At 48.2% G+C, this 13025-nt stretch overlaps 2 protein-coding genes across 5 annotated transcripts; both read left to right on the top strand.

Moving 5' to 3' along the window:
• Window positions 1-11: 11 nt before the first annotated feature.
• Window positions 12-9758, top strand: LOC136450958 (pentatricopeptide repeat-containing protein At2g36240-like). 4 transcript variants are annotated; one of them, XM_066451653.1, is made up of 5 exons: window positions 12-1642; window positions 2361-2579; window positions 9171-9238; window positions 9343-9375; window positions 9478-9757. In XM_066451653.1, the coding sequence occupies exon 1, from the start codon at window positions 41-43 to the stop codon at window positions 1505-1507; it is 1467 nt and encodes a 488-aa protein (XP_066307750.1). In that variant the 5' UTR covers window positions 12-40; the 3' UTR covers window positions 1508-1642; window positions 2361-2579; window positions 9171-9238; window positions 9343-9375; window positions 9478-9757. The 4 variants fall into 4 exon arrangements, with proteins under 4 accessions (XP_066307750.1, XP_066307749.1, XP_066307753.1 ...); XM_066451652.1 differs by having other exon boundaries at window positions 9343-9758; XM_066451656.1 differs by lacking the exons at window positions 9171-9238; window positions 9343-9375; window positions 9478-9757 and adding an exon at window positions 5365-5633.
• Window positions 9759-10058: 300 nt separating this feature from the next.
• LOC136450960 (histone deacetylase HDT2-like) lies at window positions 10059-12048 on the top strand. The gene is made up of 5 exons (XM_066451659.1): window positions 10059-10266; window positions 11147-11206; window positions 11303-11387; window positions 11486-11618; window positions 11723-12048. The coding sequence occupies exons 1-5, from the start codon at window positions 10165-10167 to the stop codon at window positions 11793-11795; spliced, it is 453 nt and encodes a 150-aa protein (XP_066307756.1). The 5' UTR covers window positions 10059-10164; the 3' UTR covers window positions 11796-12048.
• Window positions 12049-13025: the final 977 nt, after the last annotated feature.

The following is a 13025-nucleotide window of genomic DNA, read 5'->3' on the forward strand; positions in this document are numbered from 1 at the left end:
GAATGGTCGATCCCAACCTTTCCCCATCCACCGCCCGCCGATGGCCGCCTCTCGCCGCCTCGCGCGGAAGCTGCCGTCGCTGATCTCCCGGCATCAGCGCCTCATCTCCCCGGAGACTGACGCACCTGAACTCACCGAATCCCCCACCACCTCCGCATCCATCCCGCTCGACCCCTCACTGCCCGTCCTTCCGCTCGCCGTCTCGCATCTCTCGCCGCCTAACCCGCTCCCGGTGCTCCCCTCCGCTCACGCCTCCTCCCCCGCCTCTCTCTTTCGTCTCCTCCGCCGAGCGCGCCACCACCCGCGACTCGCTGCGCTCGACCTCCACATCCTCCTGGCCGCGGCCGACGCGTCCTCCGCTTTCCGACCCGACCACGGCCTCACGTCCCTCCTAGCCGCCCGCCTCGCGGCTTCCCGCCGCCTCCCTTCGCTCCAGCGCCTCCTGGAGCTCGTCCTTACCCGCCCCTGCCCCTGCGCCGACGACTCCATCTTCGCATGCCCCGAGCTCCTCCCCACCCTCCGCAAGGCTATCGTCGCCTTCGCCGCCTCCGGCGACATCCCCGCCACATCCCAAGCACTCGCCTCTCTCCGGCGCGTCGCTGACTCCCCACTCCCCGCCGAGTTCTACAACATCATCCTCCACGCTCTCTCCCGCCTACGCCGCCACGACGATGCCATCCGCTTTTACGGCGAAATGACCTCCGTCCACCGCGTCAACCCGGATGCCTACATATTCAACATACTCATCAACAGCTCCTGCCGGGCGGAAGGTGTAGACGCCGCCATGCGATGGTTTGGTGAGATGCAGCGCCGGAGCTGTGCACCGACCGGCGTTAGTTTCAACACACTTATGCGTGGGTTCATCAGAGAAGGCAGGTATAAGGAGGGAATAAAGGTGGCACGTGAGATGCTTGAGCTTGGGGTCGGGCTGTCCGTTGCGTCCATGGAGATTTTGATTGGTGGATTGTGCCGTGGTAGTGAGGCTGTAAAGGCGGCTGAGGTGTTTGCTGAGTTTTGGGGGGATGGGGTGGTGCCAGAAGGGTTTGATTGCTTTGAACTTGTTGACACTCTGTGCCGTGGTGGGAAGGTGGACAGAGCAGTGGAAGCTGTGGACATGGTATTAGAGAGGAATATGAAATGCTGTCTCAGTGTGCCTGCTGGCGTTACGGTTTTGGAGTGTCTGATGAAGGCAGGGAAGCTGGATGAGGTTTGCCGGTTGACGTGGATAATGATTGATCAGGGGATTGTTCCGGATGCAATTTCTTGTAACTGCATCTTTGAGGCGCTTTGCGAAGCTGGGAGGACAGCTGATGCCAACCAGCTAAGGGTGTTCGCTAAGGAGAAGGGTTTTGAGGCTGATGGTGAAACTTATCGTGTGCTGGTGCAGGGATTTGGGAGGCAGGGGAAAAGAAAGGAAGGGAAGGCTGTGTTGGACGAAATGCTTGATTTAGGATTTATACCAAACATTGCCTCTTATAATAGGCTTCTTGGTGGCTTGCATAAGTGAAGATCTTTGTGGTTACATGAGCGCTTCTCGGGGCATGTGAGAGCACCAGACTGGAAGTATTTCGCTGGATGGAGATGCCTGATGAGCCACTGGTGTACATAGCTGCATGGATATAAGATGCAAGTTTGAAATGAGGTATTGTTTTGATTATGTGCTTCTATTGCACATAACATTACTTTATTGCATTCCTGTTCATTCTTTTGGTCGTGTTGGCTCCACCATATCTACAACAATTTATCATGGAAATTTCCAAGCTTCCAACATGGCATTTCCATTAGTTATTGAGATTAATTTATGAAAAAAAATGTTTAATTGCCATGGATGAATTTTGAAGGCCTATCTGTTTGGAAGCAAGGTCTATTTATCAGATTTTTGTGTCGCATTTTTCTGTCATCTTGCCAAACCATTCAGTGCAAGGTCTGTATGGATACAAAATGTCTTATTCCATCAGTGATCTGTGTATGTTTTCAGGGAGCTACTAAGAACTAATCAACTTTGCTTATGTTCCAAATTCTATTGGCCTAACTAGATAGCAACTAAGGTAGGGCACTAGGACTTGAATGACATCGTTTTACCGAACTATGTACCTTACCGGCATCTTTCTTATGCCCGGTGCCCCCCAAATATCATGCCTGCCTGATCTCCCTATATTAGGATATTTCAATGCATTAGATCAAGAAAAGTAATAGTAAGGTGGAAGATCAATGACCTCGTTAGGATACTGTCTTCCTATTGTTTTCTTATGTGCAGCATCTGAACATATTAAGTCCACATAATGTGCGAGTTGGAGTCTTATACTGTTATGATATTTGGACAGTAGATATGAAGCTAATATGATTGCCCCAAATTGCAGAAAGAGGAATTGCTACGGTGGGAGTGGGACTGCTTCAAATGTAGTCTTGCAGCCGTCACTATGAAATGATCTAGGATGTGAAATATTTGAAAAATGTTCTACAAGAAAATTATTTATTGGCATGCAGTGAACATTGGAAGAGAAACTTCTCAAGGTTTGCAGGAGGCAATGCAATGCTTCCGTTTAGATTGAGAGATCTCTTGGATTGATCCGTCTAAGGTTGGTGTTTTTTGTCTATTTAAAGTTGAGAATTCAAAGGGATTAATGTTGCATGAAAATTCTGTCATACAAATTTATTTAGCAACCATTTACCCCCAGATCTTATTTCCTTGTCTCCACTGGACAATGGTGAAATGACCTAATGGCTAGAGGGGGGTGAATAGCCTATAAAAATTTCTACAACAACACTTAGCAAACCGGTTAGATAAATATGAGGCGAAGCGAGTGTTGCGCTAGCCTACTAAAAATGCAAGCCACCTACCATAATTCTAGTTTATATAGTCTATCCATACAATAGCTATGTCACTACACTAAGTTAGTGTGGTCTTAAAGGCTAACTAAAGAGCCACACTAACCAAACTAACAAGCTCTCACGAGTAGCTACACTAAAGAGCTTGACAACTAGTTTGCGGTAATGTAGAGAGAGAGAGCAAGATGGTTATACCGCCGAGTCAAGGAATGAACCAATGAATCACAAGAATAAATACCAATGAAGATCAATCACATCGGAATCAAATGATGACACAATGATTTTTTACCGAGGTTCACTTGCCGGTAAGCTAGTTCTCGTTGTGGCGATTCACTCACTTGAGGTTCACGCGCTAATTGGCATCACACGCCAAACCCTCAATAGGGTGCCGCACAACCAACACAACATGAGGATCACACAAGCCACGAGCAATTTACTAGAGTACTTTTTGACTCTCCACCGGGGAAAAGTCAAGAACCCATCACAATCACCACAATCAGAGCCGGAGACAATCACCAAACTCTACTCGACGATCCTCGTTGCTCCAAGCCGTCTAGGTGGCGGCAACCACCAAGAGTAACAAGAGAATCCCGCAGCGAAACACGAATACCAAGTGCCTCTAGATACAAACACTCAAACAATGCACTTGGATTCACTCCCAATCTCACAAAGATGAATCAAACAATGATTTTTTACCGAGGTTCACTTGCCGGCAAGCTAGTCCTCGTTGTGGCGATTCACTCACTTAAGGTTCACGCGCTAATTGGCATCACACGCCAAACCCTCAATAGGGTGTCGCACAACCAACACAACATGAGGATCACACAAGCCACGAGCAATTTACTAGAGTACTTTTTGACTCTCCACCGGGGAAAAGTCAAGAACCCATCACAATCACCACAATCAGAGCTGGAGACAATCACCAAACTCTGCTCGACGATCCTCGCTGCTCCAAGCCGTCTAGGTGGCGGCAACCACCAAGAGTAACAAGAGAATCCCGCAGCGAAACACGAATACCAAGTGCCTCTAGATACAAACACTCAAACAATGCACTTGGATTCACTCCCAATCTCACAAAGATGAATCAATGATGGAGATGAGTGGGAGGGCTTTGACTAAGCTCACAACGTTGCTATGTCAATGCAAATGGCCAAGAGGGTGAGCTAGAGCTGGCCAAACGATATTTATAGACACCCCCAAACAATAGAGCCGTTGGCTCAATTATTGGGCTGACTGCGGAAAGACCGGACGCACCGGTCGTGTGCACCGGACGCGTCCGGTGGGTGACCGGACGCGTCCGGTCGCAGCCAGACCACCACGTGTCCCTTTCAAATTGTTTAACCATTCGTGTCCAACGGCTATCACTGTGCACAGTAATACAAGTGATCGGACGTGCTGTTAGTAAACGACCGGACGCGGGAGACGCAACGTCCGGTCGAGTCCAGAGAGCTCCCACAGCCGCTCTGGGCCGACCGAACGCGTCCGGTCACTCCGGGCCGAACGCTCCCATCGTCTGATCAATTATAGCGTTGAAAACCCAAGACTAGCAGGTTCACACCGGACGCATCCGGTCTCTGCGTCCGGTCGCTACCAGCAATCCTGCTTCGGGCTATATCACTTTGACCTGACGCTGAACAGTAACACGTCAGCGTCCGGTCACTCCACCGAGCCAGAGTCTGGTCACTTTCACTTAGCCGCTCACCTCGGGTCCAAATATCGGACGCGTCCGGTCCTGATTCCGGACGTGTCCGATCACTTCCATCTAACTACCCGAAGTCCACACCGGACGCGTCCGGTCACAGAGTGTATCACCTTGTGTACATGTGTTAGCATATTTTCACAAATGTTTTCAAGGGTGTTAGCACTCAACTAGATCCTAAATGCATATGCAATGAGTTAGATCATCTAGTGACACTTTGATAACCGCATTTCAATACGAGTTTCACCCCTCTTAATAGTACGACTATCGATCCTAAACGTGATCACACTCACTAAGTGTCTCGATCACCAAAACGAAAAAAAGCTCCTATTAAGTTTCACATTTGCCTTGAGCTTTTTGTTTTTCTCTTACTTCTTTTCCAAGTCCAAGCACTTGATCATCACCATGGCATCACCATCATCAAGTCATGATCTTAATTTGTTTCACCACTTGGAGTAGTGCTACCTATCTCATAATCACTTTGATAAACTAGGTTAGCACTTAGGGTTTCATCAATTCACCAAAACCAAACAAGAGCTTTCAAATGGTCATCTTTGTCTTCGTATATGAATTTTAACAAGGTATATCATGTCAACTTGTATTGACGTTCATGTGTTTTTGTGTCAGTCTCTTAAGGCATATCCAGTGGTTTGTCTATAGATGATGATATCCTTGATGTTATCATAATATTTGTCATCAACCAATGTTTGGAAGTACTTACCATCGATTGGAAATCCCTTTCTACACTGAATAGATGTGTCACTCCACACTTGTTCCACATTTTTGCTGTTATGCCATACTTTACAGAAGTGCCGTTTGCTCGTGGGCCTTGACAGAGGAGGATCGAGCACTCAGCGGCACTACGGGATTTCCGGATTGGTAGCCCTGGCACCACTGCCCGCCGGGTGCGTCGTTGTGGATGGTCACTGTGCTGGTGGTTGGCCTCCTTCCAGCGGCGGCATGGATTCAACTTCATCTGACGTTATGTCTTAGGAACTGCTTCCGGACCAGCTGGATTGCTTGGTTCTTGCCAGAGATTGCTTTGTTCTTGCCAGAGAGGTGCCGCAATGCCAATGGGACGGTACAACATGGTTGTCGGTCAAGGCTAAGATTGCAAGGTTGTGTAGTACCGGAGATGTGCGTTTCTGGAGGGACAAGGGAGGTATCTCTCAGTTTGGCAAATGGAGAGGCAATGACGCAATCTATTGCTGGGCATCTCTCTGACGCGCTTCACTTCACAAAGCATCTTCTCTGCATTGCAGGCGTAGACAACCAACAAGTTGACAACACACGATCCGTAGTGTTGATTCACTTCTTCATAGCTCATTAGATCCAACCGTCCAAGCTGTTGCCTGGCTTAACACATATGTCACTGGTTCGATCTCTGTTTCCATTTATTAAAAAAAAAAACTGCAAGAATCCCAATTCCCAAATGTGTTTTCAATAAAAAAAATAGCTACTGTAGAAACCAAAATACACGAGAGCTGTTCTAATAATAACTCTATGTAATGTTAGGAGCACGCTGCACGCGCGAAGCATTATTATTTTTTCGTCACATAACTGATCGGTTGCTTCGCGCATGTACCTGAAAATGCCTTAGCGATTTGAACAGCGCGCCCTGCGGAGGGCGCCCGCCGGCGGCGGGTCGAGCCAGAGCGCGCAAATCGGCCTGACCGTGTACCTGAACGGGAGCCAGCGGCCGAAGTTGAGCTGGACGTAGAACTTGCCTTGGAGGTGCATCTCTACGAGGCCGCCGCCGGTGGTGACGTTCTTCCACACCTCGGCGTCCTCCTGCGTCATGACCACCTCGCTGACCACCAGGTGCACGCTCCGGAGGGCGGAGTCGCCGGGCTTCTGGTACAGCGGCGGCCACACCGCCTGCGTCCCGATCAGCCTCCCCTGGAAGTAGAGGTCCAGCTGCATGTAGCGCAGGACGACGTCGACCTTGGTGTTTGGGTTGTAGATGGCCGCCAGCACGTAGAGGTCGGAGTTGAGCGCCTTGCCCAGGTGCGGCGGCGGGAGCTCGTCGATGTACCCGGCGTTGAGGGTGGCCGTGCTCACGTGGATCCGGGGCGCCTTGGGGTGGTACAGGAGGTACACCACCAGTATGGCGAGGCCGATGCAGACCACCAGAAGCCAGAACAGGATGCAGCACAAGGTGAAGCAGAACGCCAGTGGCTTCCTCGCGTTCTTCTCCTTCCTCCTCCTGTCCGTCAGGAGCATCGCCCGGTTCTTCGTCCCGGACGGCGACTGGTTCGGTTGCGGATGCTGAGGCACACCATGCGCCAGCGGCTGAGGCGCTGGACTCCCACTCCCACCCGGCATCGGCTCCAGCGTGCTGACGCGCTCGATGGTCTTATTGGGCTTGAGGCCGCGCCGTGGCAGTAGCGGTGCCGGTGCTCCTTCCGACGGGGGTGCCGTCTCGTTCTGCAGCGTGCTGACGCGCTCGATGCTCTTATTGGTCTTCAGGCCACCCGGCCGGGGTAGTTGCGGTGCCGGTGCTCCTCCCGACGAGTCGGGGACGTCACCGGTCGGCGACGCAGCTGTTCCGGGGCTGGGGATGCTGCCCCGTGGTGGCAGCGCCCCTCCCGCTGCTGCGGAGTGACTTGCCGCCTGCGGCGGTGCAGCTCCTCCCAGCCCGGCACGGCTACCCCAGCGCCGCGTTGGTTTTGACGCCGGCGGTTCCTCCCGGCCGCCTCCGAGCGGGTTCTGTCCGTACACCTGTGACACAGGCTTGTAGGTCGGCCTGGGGGGCTCTGTGCGCACCTGGGGCCGGGCAGTGTCCCTGGCACCGTCGCTCTGCATTATTGCAAAGCGAATGCGGCCGGTCCCGGGACGAGGCGGCGCCGCATCGGCTCCGCGAGCACCGATGGACGGCTCGCCGTCCCCGCCTCCCGCCTGCGGTGTCACCGGCTGCTTGCTCATGGCTATAGCTGGGCAAGAGCAGAAGCAAGCAAACGGAGAAGTACCAGCACTATGCAAGAAGGGAGTGACGGAATGGAAAGGAATCAAGGAGTGGTGTTCCAAGTGAGCGAGGATGCAGTTGGCACTTGGCACTTACAAGAAGACGAAGCAGAGGAGGAAGAAATGGGCGGGAGCGAGAATTTTGGAGGGAAAGGGGGGCAAGCAAGGAATCGTTTGATTTGTAACCAGGGCAAGCAACTTAGCCACGCTCCATCTGAGCTGCTTCGTTATACTACTAGCAGCACCGCCGTGTAGGCTGTAGCCAGGAATTTTGCGTTGGCTTGGCAAGAGAGCTTCCTTGCCACCGCCGAAAACCTTGCTCCATCTGAGCACTCTGCTTGCCAGCATGTACTGTAAAAAGCACTTTCTGTCGACGGCCATGGGGATCGCCATGATCCATGGAAATCGTACTGCTTTTCTGATGTTTAGATGCCGTTTTTCTTCTCGGTCTTGCGTGACAGTTAAGGCTGTGTTCTTTGGTCTGGGATGCAAAGGTTTTTGTTTCTCTGTATGTACGTGACGCATTCGGCATTCGTATGCCAATGAAGAGCTCACGTACACAGCCCATGTGAGCCCACTATACTGGGCTCCCTTTTCCGCTCCAAGCCGAACCGGAAGATCTAGGCCATCATGGCCCAAAGGTCCACACGGACGTCTCGCCTCCCTCTTTCTTCCTTACCATTTCCACTCCGCGTCGCCACTTCGATTCGGCTGACTGCGCCCCCCACAAGCCACAAAACCCTCTTCCAGGACCAGAAGCAGCGCGGCGGAGCGGAGCGGAGAAAGCGCTGTCCGGGAATTGGGTGGCCTTGCCCCCGTTCGCAGGCCATGGGGTTCGAAATGCCACTGGTGCGGATCACTGTTTCCCTTTTGCTATTATGCTCTGGTCTTTGTAAATGACGCTTGCTTGCGATCGTTCTTTTCTTATTGGAGTGCGTCGCATTGTTAGTCTGTTTTTTAGTAGGACATGTTGGATGCAATGCACTAAACGTAACGTGACCTATTCAAACAGTCCGATCCCGACGTACTCCTTACTCCGTAGGGTTCTGATCGATGCAGGGTTCCCTGGTGATCCTTTATGCGATTGATCGATGCAGGGTTCCCTGGTGATCCTTTATGCGATTGTTTAGTGGGGTGAGGGTTTTCATAACCATTTCGTTATATTTGGTATCTCCTGCGCGAGTCTTATACTGTTTGAACACGACTTATCTGTGGGCTACAGTGAATTTGTGTTGCGCCTTCCTTGATTCTTCAGTAAAGTTCCGGCATTGGTGTGATTGAACCATAGTTTGATGAACATACGGTTGGATGATTAGTTTAGTTGTTGTGCTAGTGATAAGCTGGCAAGTTTGAGGGTGACAAGCTTAGATTATAAACATAAGGTTTCCAGGAACGATCTTGTGGTGCCATAATGTAATGGTGCTTGTGTAAACCTAAATCTGCAATTGCTTTAATGCCTGTACTTTTTAACCTTGATTTATCATTAGTTTGTTTCTTTTGCTTTCAAGCTTTGAATGTTTTATGTTGTATATGGAAATGGGCACTGCCAATGGTCTTGTTTTGTGTGGATAAATCTTTTTAATACCATGTTTCTACTAAATTGTGACCCCCATATATAACTATGGATGCTAAAGTCTATACCCTTTTTTTTGGTTAAAAAACGTACTAATATTTCCAGGAGTAGTAGTCAGACCTGGAGAGACTGTGAAGTGTGACCCAGGGGGTCTCTTTTGTCATATTTCACAGGTCAGTTTTACAAGTTTTTAAATGGCTGTGCTTTCCTTTTGGTTTATTTGAGGGTAGATCCTATTTATTTACTGTTTGTTTGTTGGAACTGTAATACACAACAGATAGCACTACAGGCTGGCAAGGGGAATGAGGATGTGAGGATCTTTATGAAAGTTGATGACAAAGAATTTTTTATCACCACACTTTCAGATGACAAGTACCCTCACTATAGAACTGATTTGTTTTTGGAGGAGTAGTTTCAGTTGCTGCGCAGCTCAAAAACCAGAAGCATCTCTGTTATTGGCAACAACTTCAGCAATCTCGAGAAAAAATATCCTTTCTTTTTTGTTTCGTCCATGCTTAAGAGAAGCTCTATTATGAATTTTTGTTCCTTAACTGCTTGTCCTGTCTTTATCCACATCTGACACTTCTAGCAAACAAGGTAAATGCTGCTTTTGTTCTCGTTGTATAGAGTATCTCTGATATTTTTCTGCCCACGTAACATAATCTCATAAAAAATTGATATTTCAAAAAGTGTTCTGCCCATTTAACATAATCTTCATAAAAAATGATGTTTCAGACGATGAATCTTATGAGGAGATTCCATTGGATGTTCCACTATACCCCAGTGTAGATGGTACATCCTTTGTTGTACATAACAATTGTTATTTCAGGGTTAAAACTGTTTGCTTCTTTCGAGTATATGATGACTGATTCAACCTGCCTGATTCATTTATATTTCTGGTTTACACTTTACACTGTGATTATTCTTCTTGTATCGTTCACGAAACTACTTATTTGAGCTGCCAAGTGGATAGAATCATACACTTGTTTAACATTGTTTACATTCAGTTGATAAGAGCAAAGAAGCTGGAAGCAGTGCAGAGAAGCTTACTGCACCGCCAGGGCCTGCTGCTATTCAGTCATCTACCTCGAAGGAGACAATGGATCCTGGGAAACTGCAAACTGATATTGGTGGCTCTGATGATGGTGACAGTGATGAAGACTATGTTGATTCAGAAGAGGGTGAAACTAGTGATGATGAGGTTTGTTAAACTGTGACACAGCTACTATTTTTTGAATATTTTAGTTATTGCTCTCGTCCTTCTATAATATCTATTAACATAATGGTAAACGGATTCAGTGAACAACCAAGCGCTGGTCACTATAAATTATTACTGAAACTCTGAAAGATTGTTAACCAGGGGTCATCAGGCAGTTGGGCTAAATTTCTTATGTGTATGATTCTATGTTTTCCCTGTAGGGTTTTATAGGACGGCGATTAGACCTGCTATGTTGTATGGTGCAGAATGTTGGCCTAAGAAGGGATCGAGTTCGGAACGATGATATACGTGATAGATTAGGGGTAGCACCAATTGAAGAAAAGCTTGTCCAACACCGGTTGAGATGGTTTGGACATGTCCAACGGAGACCTCTAGGTGCGTAGTGGAATCCTAAGCCAGGATAGTAACGTGAAGAGAGGCAGAGGAAGACCGAAGTTGACTTAGGTAGAGGCAATAAAATGAGACTTGAAAGGATGTAATATACCCAAAGACTTAGCCTTAGATAGGAGTGCTTGGAAAACAGGTATTCACGTGCCTGAACCTTGATTGCTTCTGCTGGGTTTCAACTCTAGTCTACCCCAACTTGTTTGGGACTTAAAGACTTTGTTGTTGTTGTATTAAACTAGTACTGTTTGTGGATCTGTTATCCGATTACTGAATAGTAAACCTAGTGGTTGATCATGGAACTTATACCTTGTTCATGACTGAAATTGGCTCAGTTATTGTACGCATTAAGTGGAAGTGATGGGTTCCATCTTCCATGGCTTTAAGTCCATCCTTTGTGTAGCGCATTACATTTTTACAAACACTAGAACAACATGTATTCGGATTTTTTTTTTGCATGATATGATTGGTGTTTCAGGATTTCACTGATGAGGATGCTAGTGAGAGTTCAAACGAAGATGATGAAGACTCCCCAAAGGTGTGAGATTGTTCAAGCTGACCTTTAATGTTGTCATTGCTCATTATTTTTATGATATCCTGAAACTGTATCTATAATCCATTTTGACATATGCAGTGCGCTAAGGATAAGAATAGGCCAGCAGAAAAAACCTTGAAGACACCTCCAGAGAAAAAGGCCAGGATGACAACACCATCTAAGGGCAAGAACACTGATGAGAAGTGTTATTTGTTGACTTGTCTACATTGTTGTTCCTTCCCATGCCACATAAATCTCACCTTCTGATCAACTTTCATGCAGGCAGTGGTACTGGTATGAGAAGTGGCTATGTCCATGTCGCCAACCCTTATCCATCCAAGCTGGTGAAGAAGACGTCTTCAATCGTTGAGAGGCCTAAGCAACCTACTGGATATGCCTGCAACTCGTGCAGCAGGTAAGTTCTGGGCCCTTTTATTCGAACCTGTCTCCATCTGATTTTGTCATATGATATCGTTCTTGTCATATGATACTGACACACGAGCTTTTCTTCATATCCAGGACTTTCAATTCCTACATAGCTCTGAAAACTCACTGCAAGGTGAAGAAGCATGAGCGTAGTCCTCACACATGAGCTGTGAAGTTTTTTTTTTTTTCCCTGGAGAAGCCTGGCTTGGGCAATTTGGGCTTGGGCACTTGCCTTTGGTAGTGGTGGTCAGGTTTCTGGATTTTTATGCTGGGCTGCGAGTAAAGAAGCTGATTCTCTTGTTGTAGTGAAATGCTATGTTTTAGTACTTTTTTTATATATAACTTATGTTTTAGTACTTTGAAGCATGGTCCACGCTATACTAGAGCGTTGGAATTTCGTCGCCAATGTATTGGTTTTCTTCAGCCTTTTCCTTTTCTTGAATATAATGCATGGTGATTCTGTGATTCTTTCCTGTTTCTCGCAAACGAATATTCATCTTTTTTCGTTGTCTCCACCCGTAACTGAGTAACGCCGAAAGGAAAACAAACGATATTTCATTTCCAAATAAAAGGATAAAGAAGACACTGCTTGCAAAACTGAATTCTCGCATTGATTTTTTGCATTAAAAAAACTGAATTCTCGCATTACTCACGAAACGCTGCGAGCCCACTGGGCCAAACGAGAATTCGCGTTCCCAGGAAGCAGTCACAGCCGCTCCAAAAAGCACTCGAGAAGCAAAAGAAAAAGATCAAAGTGGACAAGGCGTTGAATAACAACAAATGGATAGAACATTTACTACCGATTAGTGACACTATGAACTCAGAGAACATGTCGACCTTTGAGCCGAATTTTTTACTTTTTAGCCCTTTTTCGAAAGTTTCTCATAAATAGACTCCTGACGGAAAGAATTTAGAAAATGGACCCTTAGCTCGGCGTCATCGATGCTGGCGCCGAGCTAACACGTCTCGGCGCCAGCGTCCTGGCGCCGAGCTCTTAGGCGCGAAGCAGACGTGGCGGTGACATGGCAGGCAGCTCGGCGCCGGCGCCGTGGATCTTGGCGTCGAGCTATCTGTCATGTACCTCAGCCATGATCATGATGGGAGGCTGGGACTGGGAGTGGGAGCAACAGCAGCAACCATGGAGCCAGGTAGCCTTTCCTGTTCCTGGATGTGATGGTCTCTGACTGCGTGCCTTTCCTGTCGGCTTTGGTCACCCATGGACTCCAAAAAAAAGCAAAAAAACAGAGTAGAGCCAGGTAGCCGAGATACGACTCCTACACTAGCAGCAGACGATGAAGATCTTGTACCTTGGAATTCACGAAAGCCACGCACCGTCCGCGTCGATCAAAGCTGTCGCATCCCTGCATTGCATGCCTTGCAGCTGCACTGCACTGCA

The sequence above is a fragment of the Miscanthus floridulus genome, chromosome 5 (genome assembly GCF_019320115.1).
Source record: "Miscanthus floridulus cultivar M001 chromosome 5, ASM1932011v1, whole genome shotgun sequence".
Lineage (NCBI taxonomy): Eukaryota > Viridiplantae > Streptophyta > Magnoliopsida > Poales > Poaceae > Miscanthus > Miscanthus floridulus.